Source organism: Anguilla anguilla, chromosome 8 (assembly GCF_013347855.1).
Source record: "Anguilla anguilla isolate fAngAng1 chromosome 8, fAngAng1.pri, whole genome shotgun sequence".
NCBI classification, from domain to species: Eukaryota; Metazoa; Chordata; class Actinopteri; order Anguilliformes; family Anguillidae; genus Anguilla; species Anguilla anguilla.
This window is the reverse complement of record NC_049208.1, coordinates 42474083-42494796: the sequence shown is the minus strand read 5'-3', so window position 1 is coordinate 42494796 and position 20714 is coordinate 42474083. Positions and strand designations below refer to the sequence as shown.

At 39.1% G+C, this 20714-nt stretch overlaps 1 protein-coding gene across 1 annotated transcript; it reads left to right on the top strand.

The window, feature by feature from the left end:
• Window positions 1-14454: 14454 nt before the first annotated feature.
• si:ch211-153f2.3 (protein FAM167A) lies at window positions 14455-19196 on the top strand. The gene is made up of 3 exons (XM_035428294.1): window positions 14455-14986; window positions 15249-15503; window positions 18211-19196. The coding sequence occupies exons 2-3, from the start codon at window positions 15285-15287 to the stop codon at window positions 18334-18336; spliced, it is 345 nt and encodes a 114-aa protein (XP_035284185.1). The 5' UTR covers window positions 14455-14986; window positions 15249-15284; the 3' UTR covers window positions 18337-19196.
• The last annotated feature ends 1518 nt before the right edge of the window (window positions 19197-20714 follow it).

The following is a 20714-nucleotide window of genomic DNA, read 5'->3' as shown; positions in this document are numbered from 1 at the left end:
TTTCGGGGGCGCAGAGAGCTGCGCCCCATGGAAAATCTGAAGCAACCAATTAGAGAGCAGCTTCAGGTCACCTGCTTGCCAAAAGTTGAAGGACTTACATACACACTCATTTGGCCGACGCCCTTCACCCAGGAAGTATATGTATTCACCAAATACAAGTAAACAATTTTTATTTTATAATTATTTCACATTATCTAATTAATTTTTGTTTGTTTAAGTAGACTTTCTTCTCTAGATAGTCGGAGAAGGGCGGCGCCCCACATTAATGAACCGCCACTAAACGCACTACTACTTTATTGTGCTCAGACAAAACACGGAAACACAAACAAAACAAACCACACACAATAAGGATGGGGATGGCGCTCCCGTGCGCATCTCTCATTCCAACGCCACGGTCACACTGCAGGCAGTGTATATAAACAATTAGCAATTAATTGTCATTGCACACACCTGGGGTTGTAGCGCCAGCTAAACCACTCCCTCTCCGCCTGCAGATGGCACCCTAACCACACCACCCCTCAACATCTTCCTGAATCATTTCCCATACAAGCATGTAACTTTTAACATTTTTATATAATTTAAAAAATATATTCATTAGTTTGGTTCAGTTAACTTTATGTATGACAAAGCATTTATATAATGGTATAATTTTAATTGCACCTTAATTAATCTGAAATATCCTATTGAGTTGTTGACTAATTTATCGGAATCATGGTTGCAGTTAATATTTGGAACTCTATTCTGGTATAGTCTTTACAGAAAATTCATTTTTGACAAATTTGGACATACTTACCCACTTTGCGCAATGCACCTACTGGTCAGAATGTCTAGATTACTCCACTCAGGCATCCATTGCTCCTGCAACCAAACTATGAGTTAAAACAGTTCTAGTTTCATTAGTAGACGATACACAACAACTATGCGGAATACGGAGTTCTGCAGCGCCACCATTGTCATGCTGGTCGTTCATTTAACAAGCACCCCCTCCCTACAGTCTCATCTGCAACTACCCGCCCCCCCCCCCCCCCCCCCCCCATAACACACTGGACAATAGTGTCTATTCATAAAAATATTCTTTCACTACTAAAAATGGTTTTGTCATAGCAACAAGATAAACCCAACAATAGCCCAATGATATGCCAATACAGTGGTGAAATGCTGCTCACAGAATAATGAAATAAGCAAGACAAATTTTTCTAAAATAACACCATGTCACCTTAGCATTGGTTTTACGTGTAGAGATGTCCCTTTTGAGACAGAGTGGTCATATATTGTCTTGGACAATCAATCTGTGAAATACATGCTCATTTGTGACGCCTGGGTACCTTCCAAAATAGCTGCACGTAATACCACATATGCAGTTTACAGTGTTGTCACCCTTTGTAGTACAATCTGGCTTGATTGACAATTGATCTATCCAATAGGTGATAGTATAAGCTTTCTATCGATGTTTAACATGCCCAATTTTTCTTTTTGAATAGCGTTTTATAAATCTGCATAACCGAAAGTTATAAATCATCATCGCCGCCTTACGCATTTACTGTGTGGTAGCCGTAAAAGATATCGATCAATTTCATCTTCTTTTGTAAGATATTACTATTATTGAGGACTTCTGAGCATAGCTAAGCCTTATGTTTGCTGATAGACCTAGCTGACATGGTTTTCTGGAGTAAGTCAGGAGAGGAGACAGAGAGGAGTCTCTGTCTCTATCTATCTAAATTGACCCCCCGCCGGGCCTAAGCATCGGGGATAAAAAAAAAAAATTTTAATGTATTTTTAAGATGTTTTTTAAACTACAGTTACAGTGGGGCGGCTCGGTTGGAAAGCTCACCAGCGACATCTGTTGGTTAAAACGTGAACGCACTATAGGAAAACAGCAGGTCTGTTCTTTACCCTCATTGTGCATAGAGTGACATTCAACACTTGATGCTTCCAACTATCACAAGCTAACAGTACCTAGCAAGGCACCATTTCTTTAGGAGGCTAACTAACCTCGTTACAAACTGTGTTATCACATCTCGTCGGTAAGTACATTCTTTTCATATTAACGTAAGCAGTGTGGAGGTAACGTTAAACTAGTAGCATGAATGTAATGTTTGATACATTGTAACATTACATGATTTATTAATCGCCATTGAAATAACAACTTCACTTGTTTATTAATAACGTTAGCTTGATGACATTGATGTGCACGACAACGTGGTCATTTAGCTAACTTAGCTAGCTAGCCAAACAGTCAGTAACACAGATACATAGATATTTTGTTTTTGTTGAAATGTGCCCAGCAAAGAGAGAAAACTTTTTTTTGTCAGTGACATTTCCTTCTGACATCTACAACGGCAATCGCAAACACAACATTTATTTTGCATTTATTATCCTTTTTGTACAGCTATTTCCATGGATAAAATCACATTTATTATTATTATTATTATTTATTGGTAAAAACATTTACTTCATATCCAGGGAGATAGCCAACTACTTGCACGTTACATGACATGTGGAGCCATTTAGTAATACGATGGAATTTCAGGCTAAAAAAGAATCCGTTAATCCAGAGAAATTGCTGAGTTGTCTTAGAATCTTTATCGCAACAGAATGTATCAAGGCTGGCAGCCCGGATCAAATTTGTTTTGCAATTCGCAGCTGTCGTAAAAACATGCTGGCTTCGATAAGCGGAATCGATAAGCTCGGAGCTATACGATTCCAATGAATAGGACAACTTGGAACCGGTTCGCGATTCCGATCCCTATTTAAATGCGCCCAGCATTCCAAGGCTTGTTTTAAGAATCAGTAGCCAATCAGGACTTGAATACAAGTGCAAAAACTTTGATATTATTTATTTTAAATTTAATTTAATTTCTTTTGTTGTTGTTGAAAACACAGAATTCCCAGTCTGTACATTGTTGTCAGATTCTTTGTAAGACTATGCTATGCTGTAAATAGCTGATTTTTTAAAAAATGTGGTTAAATAAATGACTTATTTATGACAACATTCACATTACGTAGTGATATTTTAAAATCTCCGGTCAACTTTTAGCACTGACTTAATGTAGGGCCCTATGGAATCTGTGTTATAGCTTTTTTAAATTCTCAATTCCGCGATTCCGTCCCTGATTCTGTTATCACAGAAACTATAGGGCCCTACCTTAATGCTGCCATCAGTCTGTCGCTGGCCCGCGCCGGTCCCCCATCAAAAAAGACACTTGGCCACCGGCCCGGGCCGGGCCGCCAGCCCCCGTCAAAGGATACTTTTAACACTTGGCCACCGGGCCTAACAACTTTTCTGGGGGAAACCCTGGTGGAATTTTAAAATGAGGATATTTCACACTGTAACGTTAGCATTCGTTGGTAGCTTCAGCAGGTTTTGTGTTCATGCACCGGATGTGATGTGAGCTGGAACATGGTGGACGGTTGAATATAGTTTATGTTGTTTCATCCCCATACAAGGAAATATTACATACTGTAGAGTACAGAAAGACATACAAGAGTTAATGATTACACATTTAGGCACTGTACAGCATTGTGTGATAATGTTTTTGCATTATTTTAAAACCTGATTATCAATGTTTAGTCTTAAAACTTCAAGGGGCACATTTATGTGCTTTATAATGGACAAAAAGCATTTTATTCATTTTTGGAGAGATTTTCGATATGTTTCTGGACCCCTAGATATTTTAGACAACTGTACCGATGGGACACTTGTAATTCCCATTTGAAAATGATGCAAAAGTGAGTTTCTTGAGTCAAAACCGTTGATTATGTTATGATTTACAGCAATGCATAATTTAGACATTTTAGATAGATAGGTAGTCTCTGTGATGCTCACATCTTGAGTTATAAAGCTTTAAATAGGGTACCCCCTAAATGAGCAAGGATCTAGCTTGTGCTAGAATAAGTTTGTGCTCATTCATGCTGGAAAGTGGGAACATGATTTATGTTCAATGTAGAAAACCATGGTGATTTAAGAACCAAAGAAACCTCATTTGTCAGGTTTTTGTGCTCATAAATTTCATTATGTGTAACAGTTTGTGAAACAATGGTTGTTTTTGTATAGAAGTCTAGAGAAAATATTTAAAATGTATATATTTCATTACATATTTTACAATCTGCATTTCATATGAAACATAATAAAATACCATCAAGGAAGTTTTATTTTTCCTTCAATAGTGTGATATTTCCCATTCTCTTCAGTGGTAGCTCTGATGTTTTGCACTCAACATGTGCAGTACAGGTTGGCTAAAGGCATGCTTGCCAGTCTAGTTAAATATGCAGGTCTACGGTTGTTAGGCATTTGCAAGTTTCCCAGCTATCCTAGACATCTTCTGCTACTTGACAGTCAGACAGGTGTGTGGTACCAATTTTGACTTGGTACCACTGATACTGTAAAGGGAAAAAAAAACAGTGCCTTAAAATTTTCTGAATATTGGCATCAACTTGTCACCGAAGTATTGGTTCTTGTGGCATCCCTGGTACAGGTTAATACCATAGACTGTAAAAAAATATGGACTAAGTCACTGTGATGTTACCCATTGACTCTCCATGGGCCGGGTGAAAATCATTTTAAAGACTGGGAAGTGCAGTTTGTGGGTGCTACCATGCTGTACAAATTAAAGCCACAGACGCAATAGAGGTAAAACTGCATGAGTCCAAGAAGTGGACGGAGACATCTTTGGAAAAGTTGCACCAAGGATTCTGGATAAACTATTGTCAAGCTGCTGTCAGGATTTGTTAAGCACAACAACAGCAGCCCCTAGTCAATATTTGTCACATAACACAAGTTTGAGTGCCATATTGCTTTTATGAAATGGTGTCTATACAGAATAATTAACGCTGGGTATTTGTCACGGAAAATACTGGCTGAAATCACGGAGCATCTTGGGAATCCTGATCCCATCACATTCCAGAATCTGTATGCATTTGGCAATACTGTTATTGATGGAGTGAAACTCCTTTCTGTTGACATAGGTGTATTTGTGTTCAGAAGGGGCCGGAACTAGGGTCCAGTTGATGTGTCCCATGATAGCAGGTATCCCAGATAGCTGTCTGAATTGTTAAACTGTTTGTTGACAGCTGCCTCCACTTCAGTGGGCAGATGGACATAATGTCCAACGTGGCAACTCAGTGCCAATGACACAGGGTGGATGGCCTGGTAACAGTGCTGCATTGCAGTCAAAAGTATGCCTCAGTTCTGGTGACAGCCCTTCAGTTACTATAGATAGGTCTGTTCTTTAATTCAGAACCTTTCTATAAGCTCCATGTTATTATAGACATCCAGTGGATTGCTTTGATCCATAATTATTTTTTCTCATCTGAAAGCCTGCTCATGTGATAGATCAGACGAACTAGGTTATTTTAATCAGTTACCATTGAAATGTTCTAAACTTAAACTTATGCCCACGGCTGGCGGTGGCTATGGGCAGGGGTGGGTTCAGCCCACCCAAACGTGCGTCTTGCCCACCCAATCAAAAGTTAAGAAAAAAATAATAATTTTGCCGGTTGATTTAATTAACGTTATTAATGTGACGAGAAGCGCTTTGTCATTTGAATGCATAACACACAATTCCTTGCGCCCACATCGACCAGCACAACCCCCCCCCCCCCCTCCCCGGTAGACTGCAGTGGGTGACACCAACCCTAGCGACACCACTGCGCCCAAGTTATTATTTTTACCGGCCCATCTATTATTTCTACCAGCCCACCCTATTATAGCAGGCTAAAACCGGCCCTGCTTACGCCTGCTCTTAGTGAAAGTAGCGTTTGTGACCAGTTGGCGGCCCCAGAGGTGGAATGAACTCCCCATGCTCAAACCCTACTTAATATCCGTCGTGGTAGAAGACACATTTCTTCTGACTCAACCTTGAGAAACACCAACTCTACACTTGTCCAATGAATGTGATGTTATAAAGTTACTGTTTTTCAGTTGTGGGTCACAAATCATGTCCGTGCAGATTTTTTAAAGTTTTACGACCTCTACTTTCCAGTAAGTCCACACATATTATCAAAAAGCCCTCTGCTTGTAGTACCCGACACACCCAACATAACTTTGCTTGCCCTTGTGAATTTTTTTTCAGAATTTTTATTTTCATTTTTTAAAATGTCATTACAAATGTACAGTAAACTATAAAGGCCAGAAAATCCTTCATAGGAACATCCCTGGAGAGTTGTTACAGAAAGTTTAAAAAATGGCAAATTTACTGTATGAAGTTGTTCTCTCCTGAAGTTCCTTGTCTTATTCAATGTTAAAAAAAATAAGAGTTCTTTTAATGTATACTCAGTGTTGGAGTATTTTTCAGAACCAGAAAGATTTGACTTTCTTTAATGTTTCACAGATTTTAAAGACATTTTTCACATTACATTACATTACATTACATTACATTACATGCATTTGGCAGACGCTCTTATCCAGAGCGACGTACAACAAAGTGTATAACCATAACCAGGAACAAGTATGACGAAACCCCTAGAGAGAAGTACCGGTCCAAGTGCAGGGAACAACCACATAGTTCAACTTGGACCCTGAAGGTTAAACTGATTAACACTAACAACGAGAACGGCAACAACGCAGTCTATGGAAAAAATACAAGTAGTAGTTAAGACAGTTAATGCACCTAAGTCACCTACGAAACAGCTGCCTAGTTACAACCCTAAGCTTACAGTCATTTACAGGGGGGTAGGGAGGGATGGGGAGAGGTGCAGCCTGAAGAGGTGAGTCTTCAGTCGTCGTTTGAAATGGGTCAGTGTCTCAGCTGTTCTGACCTCCACAGGGAGGTCATTCCACCATCGTGGGGCCAGAACAGACAGGAGACGTGTTCTGGAAGTGCAGGTGCGAAGAGGGGGAGGTGCTAGGCGTCCTGAGGTAGCAGAACGGAGCGATCTGGCTGGCATGTAGGGTTTGAATATCTTGTGGAGGTATGCTGGGGCTGATCCCTTGACTGCCTGGTATGCTAGGACCAATGTTTTAAATTTTATGCGAGCTATAACAGGCAGCCAGTGGAGGGTAGTGAGAAGGGGAGTGACGTGGGAGTGTCTGGGGAGGTTGAAGACCAGACGAGCCGCAGCATTCTGAATGAGTTGCAGGGGTCTGGTGGCAGATGCCGGTAGTCCAGCCAGAAGAGAGTTGCAGTAGTCCAGGCAGGATAGAACCATTGCTTGGACCAGGAGCTGGGTTGAGTAGGTGGTGAGAAAGGGGCGGATTCTGCGGATGTTATACAGGAAAAATCTGGAAAAATCTGCATGCCCGGCTTACTGCTGTGATGTTCTTGGAGAGGGACAGCCTGTTGTCCATCACCACTCCGAGATTCTTGGCGCAGGGTGATGATGTCACTAAGGTGTCCCCTAGGGAAATGGAAAAGTTGAGGAGGGGAGAGGATAGAGCAGGAATAAAGATTAGCTCCGTCTTTCCCGGGTTGAGCTTCATTGTACACACTTGTACAATTTTGTAATATCTGTTTTTACACTTAACATCCCATTGTTTCTATAATGTCATGAAATGTCACTGCTTTATTTTCTTGTGATTTTTAATATAAGAAAATATTATACATTTTGAAGTACCAGAAACAGGTTGCCAATTTTCATGATGGTTTGTGAGCAGCATGAGCCAATGAATTTTTCCCATTTTTGTAGTGCTAATTACTTTCAGCCCTGAATAATTTCACATATAAATGTGTAATTTTTTTAGCATTATTTAAAAAACATGAATATTTATTAGTTTAGAATTCAATTATATTTATGTATGAGAAAGCATTCATATTATACACAAATTGTGTATTTTAACTGCATCCAGGTAACAGTTAACAAACTATGTCCTATTGTTGACTATGTAATTGCATTTGTTTTACCATGCTCAATGATTATAATCATATACCTGAACATTTTTGATGTTGTGCAAAATCATGCAAATAAAATTAGGAGTGTCAGAAACTGCCCAAAAATGAATACTGGTTCTATCATTTCTTAAAGGAAAGCAGCAAAAAGCACTTGGAATTCTAGTGGCAGTCTTCTGTTATGACTCAAGCTATAGTCACGACAAAAAAAGAGACAACACAACAACGTACATTTTTAAACAAAGGAATGATTCATTAAAAATAAGACAATGATGCATGTATGAGTGAAATCTATAATTTATGTAGCGTATTTAGGCTATATAAAATGTGTATGGATGTGCATGTGAAAAAATGGGATTGGGATGGTAGGTATGCCATCCCGCCAAGTTATGCCTTGGCAGGGCGGCATGCCCCATACCTATACAGCACTGAAAGTTTGGCACTTTTCAGGGTTCCCCACAGAAATAACCACAACAGCCACAGACACTCAGCCCTTAAAAACATAAAATTCTGTACATTCTCACCCCATTTCAACAGACAGAATTCATAAACAACTTCACATGTTCACACAATAACGCCCCAAACTAAGGGGATTTTGCGTTTTTTCCTTTTTCTTCTCATTTTTCCTACCGCCTATCCCACAAAAAATGTCTCCCCATTGGACATTTTGTAGACACCAGCCAATCTTTCACCTACATGAGCCAATCAAAATCTCACCTACACACGCAAAATAGCCATATCTTTTTACTCTAAAACATTTCCAGTCTGAACAGCCAATTGGTTTGTGGCCAATGTCACAGTCTATGGATCATAGGCTCCCAGGTCAAGCCCCACCTGGAACAAGATTCTTTAACCTGCTTTTTTCCTCACTAATAATTGTCCATTACTTCTCAATTATTGCTTTTGCACCACATCTACCCAGCATACACCGAACATATACACTGCATTATCACGTACCATCTACACGTTCAGTTAACTGGCTGGCGAGTGTAGGCGCAAGGAATTGCGTGTCATGCATTCGAACGCCAAAACGCTTCTTGTCACATTAATACCACTAATTAAAACAACCGGCAGTAAACTGCATCAGACAAATTAGCTGTTTCAACTCGTTGCTACACAAAACACTGCACAAAAAATTTATTGCCAGTCATTTCGGTGTCAACACCCTCTGATGGTGTCCGCACCCCCCTGCACCCCCCTAGTGACGCCTCTGCCTCGCCCTGTTCTCTATCTACCCACATACAAACAATTACTATGTATGTACTGTCTGCAACTCCCCATTAAAGCATTACATTTAAAATCATGACTTAATCATAATCACTAGTACTGAACATAAGGAAAGTACATCAGTGCAATAGATTTCCTACATATTATCACACGTTACTTCACACACCACTTTAATGAGTGATATACTCTCTGTTATGCAGCATATACCGTTCGATAAGTAAACTCATCTCACTCATGGTAACTTCATTTACTTTGCACTATAATGATCATGTCAAACTTCACCTACATGCCCATTCTGCTAAAAACATTGTTTCAACTACTCAATTTCATAATTTCTCCTCATTTCTCTCATACTATTGTTATTTTATCATATGCAAAGGTTGCTGGGATGTATGCGTCTGCTCCTATTCTCCACTATCAAGTGTTCCGGTTCTACTACTTCCAATTCTCACGTAAGGTCACTGATCTACCTTAGCAAAACAGCGAAGAGGACTCCTACCCGCAGATAAGCATATCAGAATGCCTTATAAACCATACAAACACTAAAAGTGCATCTCCACGAAATAGCAGAAAACGGAGCAGGACAGAAGGGTACACAAGTTGCAACCTAGGGAGCTCTAATTCTATGAGCTTGCTGATAATTTTGTCAATCAAGGCTTGTTGGATGGCTGTCAAATCTATGAATACATACACTGGGCATATTTCAGCTTTGTTTCTGATGCATTTATACTTACGCCACCGCACCCTTTTTTCACAGCCACTGTTTTACATATATAGCAAAGCGACAGTGCTAAACGGTACACGCTCATCACACTGAAAATTCACACAAGGATAACCATAATCCACAACTGTTTCTTAAAGGGTAAAGGGAAACAATTGTGGAAACATTGGGTAGCATTGCTTTGGAATACAGCTTATTTAATTTTGGTGAGGCAAGATAGCCTACATTGTTTGTAGTACAGTAACTTGGCGTCATTTTGATATCAATACTTTTAATGGCAAGCGTAGATTTTGCCAGTTTGAATGAATGAGTTATAGACAGTGCTTTGTATGTGTGAGTAACTTGGCATTTTTGTACATTGAAAACGTGTTTTTTCATGAGATGTGAATGTACAATGCAAAACCAGTGAAGAAAGGAGGGGGATGGAAAAAACCTGTAGGCCTTCCAATCGCCCGACCTGGTGCAGAATCACCTAGAAGAGAGGGAGAGGGAGAGAGAGAGAGCGGCCCAGAAAGCACTGGGGCTGCCTTAATATAGGGCTTCCCCCCCAGGTGCTCTCAATTAGAAAAGGGCACCCCACACACTGGCCGACCTCTGTAACTACAATAAAAATAAAACAATGTTAGAGACAAAGTCGTCACACTTCCTGCTGTGTTCAGTACCCTACTATGTAAGTGCCTTCCTTGATATCTATTTCAGGAATAAATCTGTGCATCTTGCAGTTTCAAGTACATTGACTTTAATATATTTAGATTCTTCCACCAGTCCTATCATTTTTGCTCTGTTCTGTCCTTGGTTTCAAAGGTCTGTTCCAAAAAGCTTAAAAAAATATTTTTCCATCCTTGTTTTTCATTAGTGGATCACACAGTATATATGTTATTGTCCAAAAATGTTTTTCTTCTTCTACCACTTCAGCTACACGCCAAACATAACATTGATTACCCTCCTGATGTCACTATGAGTGCTTTTATTTTCACATTTTTAGACTTCATAACCAGGGGCGTAGGAGTGAGTTTGACATTAGGGGGGGTCACATTAGCTCCCTGGCCCATACCCCCACCCGCCCCTACAATAAATGCTATAAATTGGTGGAATATTTAATTGGCACCACCAGAGCCAGCTATGGGCATTAAAGATGCAGACACATGCTAGCCTCATCCATTCTCAAGAGCTGGCTTTGTTGTTTCTTTACTGTTCTGTATGTATGCAAGACATCTCCTAGTGAGTAATAGGCTAACAGTAGACACCCTCAAGTGGTCACAAGAATGAACGTGTCATGCTTAATCAATTTAATTAAACTGTATTTAACCTTATGATATTGAAAGATATTGAAATGCATGAATTAAATACATGCCAACTGTTCAAGGTTGAAGACGAGCTACTCTACACCTCAACACCACCACACATCCACCTCTCTACCCATCCAAACCCACTACTGCCACATATGGAGTCCATAAAATCTATCAAAACATATTTGTTTACATTATCTGAGAATACAACATAGAGAAAGCCAGAAAGATACAATAGACAGTTTGTTTCAGGAGGAAATTCCTTTCAAGTTAGGTGCAGACACACTGTAGTACCGAAAGTATTCTGGACAGCCCTTGGTCTGGGGCTGTGTTTCATGGTTTGGGCTAGGCCTCTTAGTTCCAGTGAAGGCAAATCTTCATGCTACAGCATGCAATCCCATTCTAGGCGACTCTGCACTTCCCCAATAGTTTGGAGAAGGCCCTTTCCTGTTTCAGCACGACAATGCCCCCGAGCAACACCCTTAAAGTCACAACACCTGCTGAAATAACTAGATTGTGGTGCAAGGATTTATGAAACTAAAATCAGTATCTATAAGACAAAAACTGCTAAAGCTGCTGTGTAAAAATTTTGAATTTATGAATTTGTTTTCAAATAATTTCTTCCTAAGTACTGTAAAGTGCTTGAACAGTCTTCAGCTTTCAAGCAGTCGAATGCTGGAGTACTCGTGCTCATCCCAAATACATATATGAATAGCCAATCTTGGCATCAAGTAAACATACGTATCTGTACACATATTTTAGGTATTACACAGAATTTGGTGGTTTGAACAAAGAATTTGAATTAAATAATGTATTGCAAGTTTTTACAGAGAGACATTTCTTAATAACTAAGTAAGCAAACCTTCATATTGCACCTTTCCAAACAAGTGTCTTACAATGGTCAAATGTAATAAACATATGAGTGACAGAATAAAGTGACAAAATGCAGCCAATGTGTTCATCTGTTCTTCCTTTGCTTTTCTATCCTTTATCCTGCAAGGTGGTTTGCTGTGGTGCTCTGAGCAGCATTCATTCTGCACTGTCTGTGGCTCAATGGGCTCCTACAACTGAACCCAGTCAGCCACTCCCTTTATTTTACATATGACATTTTAAACATCACTAAGGAGTACATCAAATTAATTGAGCTTCTGTCAGATGGTGCAGTGTATTCTTCCTTAATGGGAGCAACAAATGCAGTTCATATTCATTTTGCACGTGTCAAAAGGACATAATTTCACAATAGAAATTACAGTAAAGACTGTTATCTTTATGTGGTTTCTTGTGCAATATACTGAGCTGATTTTATCTTGCAAAATTTATATGGAAATAATTTGAGAGAATGTGGGCTTTTCTTCCTCAGAACAATACATAATAACTACACATTTGTAAACTTTTCAAAAGTGAGCTTCTTCTTTTTTAATTTTATGTAATTTTTAGTTTGCTCTGTGTTCATTAAAAACTTTATTAGAAGGTACCTAACACTACAAACATATATACTATATGCATCCATGAATTACATTGATATTAGTGAAAACATACTGGGATCAGGCACTTTAATAGGTTAATTCTGTCAGAGAATTTAACATGCTGTACCTCAATATACTTGCAAACATGACTGGGATGAACCCAATTGTGGACTGACTGCAGTGTGGCCATACCTCTCACAAGATTCAAATTCCTGCATGTCAAAAGCTGAGAGAATAACTGTCTCAAATACCCATGAATTTTTCTTTTGTAAAAACAAGGCTTTGCTGCTTTCTAAACACATCCGTGTTGCATTTTCTCACTGAGCTAATTGGTTACTGAGAATGAGTATTGAATCAAAAGACTGTACACAAAGGTACAAATATGGACTTTCAAAAGGAAGCAAAACATAAAATGCTGCCCTGAGTCAAGCACTACATGTTTCAGTCAGATTGAAGGAAAAACAGATAGTAATGTGCTTCTTGGTGGCTGTGCATGAAGGGGTGATATTTTGTTCCCAGGCTATAAACTGGCTCTGTGGCACAGCTCAGCATGTGGTCTTTGTCTCTCTATTTCATTCACTTTCTATTATCCTTTGTGAGGCTGCTCTGGGCTGTTGACTGCACACGGCTCTCGGGAGGCCAGAGAAACCCTCCTGTGTGCTGGACACACTATCCACGAGTCTGAACACCCAAAGCTGGGCAATAAAGATTCTCTATCTCTTCAGGTCCAGATCCTTTCTCTTGAGGCACTGAAGAGGTAAGCGGCATCATCACTCTCTTTAATGGTAATGGGAGAATATCTGTATCCACTCAGTTGTCATTTCTAACCCTTGTTATGCTTTACTCCATAAGCTTGACCTTCAAATATATACATTTATTCTCACACTCCATTGGCCATGGTGTAAGTGCAGCCTTATTTTACAACTTCAGTGATTTGACAAATGAATTTATACCACACTCTTCTTACCACTAAGTGGCCCTACTATGATTTGCTTTGGTGAGGTCCTTGATCTTTTGTGATCTCACCGTACATTTTAGTCGCATTTCAAAATTGGTTGATTTAATTCTGGTAATGGTCACCTTCTATGTGTATTATGAAAAGTGTACAAATCTGTTTCAAACACAGCAGACATACCAATGCAGCCAGCAAATCCTGGCCTTCCTTTGCAGAATGAAAATAATGAATATGATATGGGCTTGACTCACCAGTAGTTGTATGTTTGAGCCTGGCCATAATTCTGGCTATGACCATGAGTAGGCATGGCATGCAACTGGGTTCTTTGGCCAGCCAGAGAAAGAGTAAGGCTAAGGAAGGTAGGGCTGCACAAATCACAGATCAGCTGCTCTCCTGTTATATTTTGTGGCATGTAGAGTGCAAAACAAATACGTTTTTGTGAATAATATATTTTTAACCAACAGGCAAGGCACACACTGTGGATCTCACCGTGATGGCTCAAGAAGCTAAATTGTTGATTCCAAATTGATGAAGTAAATAAATAAATGCCTGGAAAAGACACAGACACAGGTATTTTTTGCTAGAACATTGCAGTGCAGCTCTTGATTTTGACTTTTCTTTTATTGGTTTTGAAAAGTTATTTTCAATACCTTCATTTCCAGTGGCATTGGGAAAGATGAAAGGATGTTGCCTCTTATACACAAGAAATATCTGTCTTCCCACAAGATATATTTCAGTTTTCAGTTGTGTATCGACTGCCAGAAACCAATAGAAGTGCTGTTTCCCTGGGGAATAAACTCACTGTACAAACAAAAAGACTGATCATATTTCAGTGCTGGACAGGCTTTGTTCCTTTCACAACTAGCCAAAGGAAAGCCTAGTTGCTTAGCTATGTCACGTTGTCAGTCATACTGATGAATGAGGCTTTCAAAGGGGGAGTGCTGCAATCAAACATTCAAAACATGAAACTATTTGCAGTTTTACAAAGCCTCCTCACCCATCACTGGCCATGATTACTTCAACTCGGGAGCAGCTTCACTTTCTATACAAGCTCCTCTTCTGTTGAGAGAGAGAGAGAAAGAGAGAGAGAGTTGCCTCTTTTCATTTTTTAGAGGCAACAATGCTCTTTGTCCTAGATCTCCCACCATTCTTATTGGGGTTACCAAGCGGATGGGGGGGTGGGGTTGTGCGGGGGCTCATTTTCCATAGTAACAGTGACAAAACAAGCTTGTCCCCAACAAGGAAGGGATGAGAGAAGCTGTAAAAGGAGACAGGCAAATCTGCCACTGAGGAAAGGTGGAAAATGCCTCACAAGCAAGACCACAAGAAATAGAGAGAGAATTGACTGAGGGAAGAGATGGCAAAGTGAAACATTCTTATTCCAATCAGCACCATTTGAGTAAGACGACTTAGTAAGAAAAGGAGGGAGTTTTCAAAGAAGGGGAGAGAGGAGAACAGTGAAGCGGGAAAGCATACTGGTCTTGAAGGGTCCCACGAGGGGGGAGGTGAGTGTGGCAAGGACTGTGCCCTTGCCTTTTCTGTTTCATACACACACACACACACAGGCATACATACAAGTACATTTGAACACATACTGTAGCCTACTCATCCTCACACATGCAATCAGTCACACGTATGCACACTCACACGCCTACAGTAAACACACTCTCTCTCTCTCTCTCTCTCTCTCTCTCTCTCTCACACACACACACACATGCACACGCAAGCACACACACATCCATACTGACCGCCTGGACTTGTCTTTAGGACCCCCACCACAGCTGGCTTCGCTGAAACGACATCATGAACTCCGAGTCTCAATGTGAAGACATCATGTCCACCATGATGCTGGAGAATATCAAGAACAAGCTGATCCATGCATTCAGAGTGACTGGGGAACCACTAGCCTCCACTGCACCAGGCACTCACATGCTCAGCAACATTGGGAGGAATCTACAAGCCAATGAAGAACTCCGCAGAGCAAAGATCGAAGGAGCCATAAGTTGGCTGAGATCAGAGCTGGTGAGTCTTCTCAGAACTGCAGCACATTCGTACTTCTCTTGGTCATTGTGCTTTTATTGAGTCTTTTTAATTTCAAATGTGATTTTTTAAAAATAGTTTCAAACATGTTGCATGTTATTTTAACATAATGTATTTTGGTAGCTCATCTGTTTTTCTTAAGCATAGCATGATTTTTGGAGCTTCAATGGGATTGCATTTTCATGTACTAATACTTCAGTCAAGAATACAATGTTGTGAAAAAGTATTTGCCCCCTTCCTATTTCCTCTATTATTGCATATTTGTAACACTGAATGGCATCAGATCTTAAGAAAATGTAATATTAGACCTGAGTAAACACAAAACACACGTTCAAAATAATTAAATTTATTTTATGTTAAGTTATCAAACACCCATATGATCCATGTGCCCCCTTAATTTTAATAACTGGTTGCACCACCTTTAGCAGCAATAACTGCAACCAAATGCTTCCTATAATTTTATATCACTCTTTCTCATCACTGTGGAGGAATTTTTGGCTACTCTTCTTAGCAGAACTGCTTTAATTCAGAAAAATTGCTAGGTTTTCAAGTATGAACTGCTAATTTCTGGTCCTGCCACAGCATCTCTGTTGGGTTCAAGACTTATACTAGGCCACTCCAAAACTTTAATTTTGTTTCTTTTCAGCCATTCAGACATAGGCTTGCTTTTGTGTTTTGGATCATTGTCTTGTCGCATAAGCCAATTACGCTTCAGCTTCACCTCATGGACAGATGACTGGGCATTTGCCTTAAATATTTTCGGGTACAGAGCAGAGTTCATGCTTCCTTCAATAATGGCAAGTTGTCCACATCCCGAGTCAGCAAAGCATCCCCACACCATCACATTACTACCACCACCACATTTGACTGTTGGTGTGATGTTCTTACTGTGAAATGCTTTATTTCCATTATGTCAGACATGTGGCACTTGTGTATTCCAAAAAGTTCCACTTTTGACTCATTTGTCCATAGTACACTATCCTAAAATGCTTGGGGATCATCCAGGTGCTTTTTTGGCAAATGTGAGACAAGCACTGATGTTTCTCTTGGTTATAATGGTTAGGGGGACTTTGCTAATCTCACATTTTTACCCAGTCTCTTTCTTATTGCGGAGTCATGACCACTCACCTTAGCTGAGGCTAAAGAAGCCTGCAGTACTTTGGATGTTCTTCTGGGATCTTTTGTGACTTTCTGGATGAGCTGTCGCTGTGCACTTGAAGAAATTTTGGCAGGTCAGCCACTTTCGATTCACCACTGTTCCAAGTGTTCTCGATCTCCGTTCTCCATTTCTAAGGTTCACACTGTGGTTTGGTGGAGTCCCAGAGCCTTAGAATGGCTTTGTAACCCTTTCCAGACTGATACATTTCAACATATATTTTTCTCATCTGGAATTTTCTTTGATCGTGGCATAGTGTTTGTAGCAACTTTGTGGTGACTACTTCACTCTGATGGTACAGTTCAATATGAGTGAAGTTTAGATTCAACAAGGCTGGCTGCAATTAAGCCTGGCTGTGTTCAATTAGCTGAATCTAATTATCAGTTAAATTAGGTTAATTGGTGGATTTAATTAATAAGGGGGCAACTACTTTTTCAAATGGGTGATATTGGTATTTTTCATTAAATTAATGAAATAACAAGTTTAAAAAATGTCTTATTCTATTTACCCAGTTTTCCTTTGTCTAATATTACATTTTGTCTAAAGATCTGAAACCATTCAGCGTGACATATATGCAATAATAGAGGAAACCGGGAAGGGGGCAAATAGTTTTTAATGGCACTGCACATCACATAAAATACTAAAATGTCTGTGATAATGTGTGTCAGTCCCATTATTCTTCTTTAAAAAACAAAAATGGTCTTTGTGTCTGCTGTACTGACAAAGTACATGCTAAATAACTTTCCATTCTATCTAAAATCATCTCCTAATACTTTAGGAGATGATTAAATGAAGGTCATTTCATAAATTGAAATGTCAGATTCGGTGAGTATTTTGCATCGATTTAAATGAATCTCAGAGCATTTCCTGAATTGAAATGGGATGGAATCCTGGCCCTGGTGCATGTATTACATTTCTATCATTACAATACAGTGTTCATTTCAGGTATTAGGTATCCATGCAGGGTGTTTAAAGTGTCAATCCTTAATTTTTTCATGTAAAAAAAATTACATATTTGATACCTTTTCCACAATGGAATTTCTGTAGCAATATTGTTTTGGTTCTGTAATTGCTCCTCTATATTCTGTTTTCCACTGGTAGTGTCAGTTCGACAGTCCCCCCAATATTCAAATGTAATGATGCATGCACAGGAAATTGTATGTCCACTGCAGAAGAGAAATCACGTAAAATCCAAAAAACATCTTTAAAATTAAGTTTGATATGTTGCTTAATATTACGGTGTCAGATGACATTTTTGGTTGTCTCTAGGCAGTCTTCTCCAATATGCAACCACTGGATTATCACTCGATGTGCTCCTAGTAATTGCTTTGTTTTTAACGGAACACTAGTATTTGGCCTGTGAAAATAAACTTTTGTTGTTGCCAAATCCACCAAAACTGAAAAATTAAGGACAGACACTTTAAAGCAATGTTTGCAACATGTGCATGTGATAGTACGGAACTGATATTGTCTCTGAATGCAATGATTCTTCCTGAGTAACTTGTAGACTCATTTTGTCTGGTTGAATCATAGCTGGAGATGCGATCTCAGGACCGGCAGCTGGCTCAGACTCTGCTGGGTCTGAACAGCGAGATAGAGAAGTTGAGGACTGAGACCATTGCTGTGACTCGGGATCAAGATGGAAGTGAACAGGTCTGATCATCTCATCTAGACTGTTTCATCCTCTTACTTGAGAGGAGAACTTGGAATCAGAGTGGTCTTTCTTCAGTTGACTAAATATTCCCATAAATGCTGGATCACACACTATATTCAGTGCAAAACTGCGTGCACAAAATATATGGAGCAGTAAAGGCAAGGCAAGGAATTCTGAAACAACTCATGGATGTCATTTTCAACGGAACACCAACAATATGTACTTGCTCTGTGGGTAATTACAAGGCGTGTAGTTGCTCTGTAGGTAATTAGGCATGTCCCTGAGAAATTATGTCAGTCAGTGTGCTTGACACTAGACATTTTTAACTCCTAGTTTGTTCTTTAAGGCTGCTTAGAGAACATGTTTGTAAATGTATCTGAATATAACTATATTTTACACAGGCTTACCTGGGGTAAGAAACCTAGAGAGCCTAGATTGATTGTGTTACTACAGGAAGAACACATGAGAAACATAAGAAAATTTAATAATAATGATTTACCTCAAAACGGGTAAAGTGCAGGTGAGTCTAGAGTGCATCAAATAAATAGGGGAATGCTTACTTCCTTGTGTGTTTAGCAACCGTGTTTGAGGAACTTTTGAGTTTATACAACAAAAAGAGCTTGAACATTATACTGGTACTCAATTTGCAAGCAGGATCTTGCTGGATTTGCATGGTTTTATTCACTCCATTGGCAAAGGCCTTTTTTTCCCCTGTAAGCCTTTTCTCATCCCAGAGCTTGGTGAGCCAGTGACATATTAAATACCATGTGATGCGCTGTAATGAAACGTAAAAGCATGTAACTAACAGTGTCGTGCAATGTGTTCATAAACAATGAGAATAAATGACAAAGCTGGTGGGAAAGAGTTAAATTTTCCATCTTTATTATGAAAGCATACCACAAGGGGTACTTGTTTGGTTAAAAGAAGTGTGAACACAAGTTCATCTGTCAAGAAAGGAAGACTACATTAATGGTAATATCAACCAAAGCTGACCATAACCATGGTTATGATGTCCCCAAAACCTGTGTAACTGACAATTGTTTTTGAAGCTGCTAAATTACTCAGTTCCATGTTCCAACTTGTACAGTGCCTTCTGTGTGGGCAGAAGTTTTACAAATTTTCTACCTCATATCTTGATATTTCTGAAAATTCTCCACAAAAAAAGAAAAACAATATTTTTTATCATTGATCACTTCTTCTGTTTGGAAATTACAGTCTGAGGAAGGGAAACCAAACTTATTTTACAGTTACAATTCAATGTTATTATCATATTTTCTGCAAATATCATTCATTATGAGATCTGGTCTGTGTGATTTTACTTTTAAAAGAATAACCTGATAATTTATCGTAAGACTGGCTTACTTGTGTTAAACAGTAATATACTCTAGCAATACTCTGTTTTCCATTTACTCAAAGCATGCCTTTCAACGTATAAGCTGCAATGCACATGATCCAAAGGAAGAGGGACATTGAGAGTATGCCATAAAATATCTGTAAAATATGCGTAACACATCTGCCATTCAGAAATGTCTAGGCTTTGTTCATTAGTAGCCAAAAATATTTTTTTTGTCAATATTACAGAATACATACTGTATGTACAAAGCAGCCCTGCAATCGAAGATAATATCAAGCTACACGTCATTTTGAAGATTCAGTACTGAAAATGAGACCTTTAGCACCTTTGTGCAATGAACATGTATAGTTCACAATATCCTCCAGCATTATTACATCAAACAAACATTTTTTTGCCATTCACATTCTGCACAGGTGCAGGATGCATCTAAACCTCACTTACATTCTAATAAATTTAGAAGGTATAACTGGTGATTCAACAACCTTTTAACTAACCAACTTCACACAATGAATGCACAAAGCAACCTTCATCTCCATTTAACTGCTAGAGTTTAACTGGTATTTAACTCCACTGAATGGGTACTTCTAATGGGCAATAAAAATGTGTTAGATCACTGGCATGTATCTACTGTGCACTCTGGAATTTGTAATGGAATTTCTAACAAAGTACAACTAACACAGGTGTTGAATTTTCTAGTAAGTGACAGATATTACAGTATTGTTCAAATAAAGCATTAAAATAACTTAATAAAGGTCACAATGTGGAATTTAAGTCTTTGTTGTCTTATATAGTTTCATTTTTAGTACATTCTCTGTATTTTAACCTTTAAACTAGCCAATTATTTGTCAATAATCAAAGTATGGTGAAAACACATTATCCCATATTAAACATCTGCCACTGAACACAAAACTATTCATTTTAAAATGAATAATTCCTTATAGCTCCTCTTCAATACTGTGTTTAAAGAGTAAGGAAACCAAGGACAGAAAACTGCTGTTGCAGCACCCTCTATGGGTTGAAATATTTAAC

Excerpts from the sequence above, each read along its gene's own strand:
- si:ch211-153f2.3 (XM_035428294.1), top strand. The coding sequence starts at position 15,285 with ATGAACTCCGAGTCTCAATGTGAAGACATCATGTCCACCATGATGCTG. Across the intron at positions 15,504-18,210 it reads GTTGGCTGAGATCAGAGCTG|CTGGAGATGCGATCTCAGGA; the intron begins GTGAGTCTTCTC and ends GTTGAATCATAG.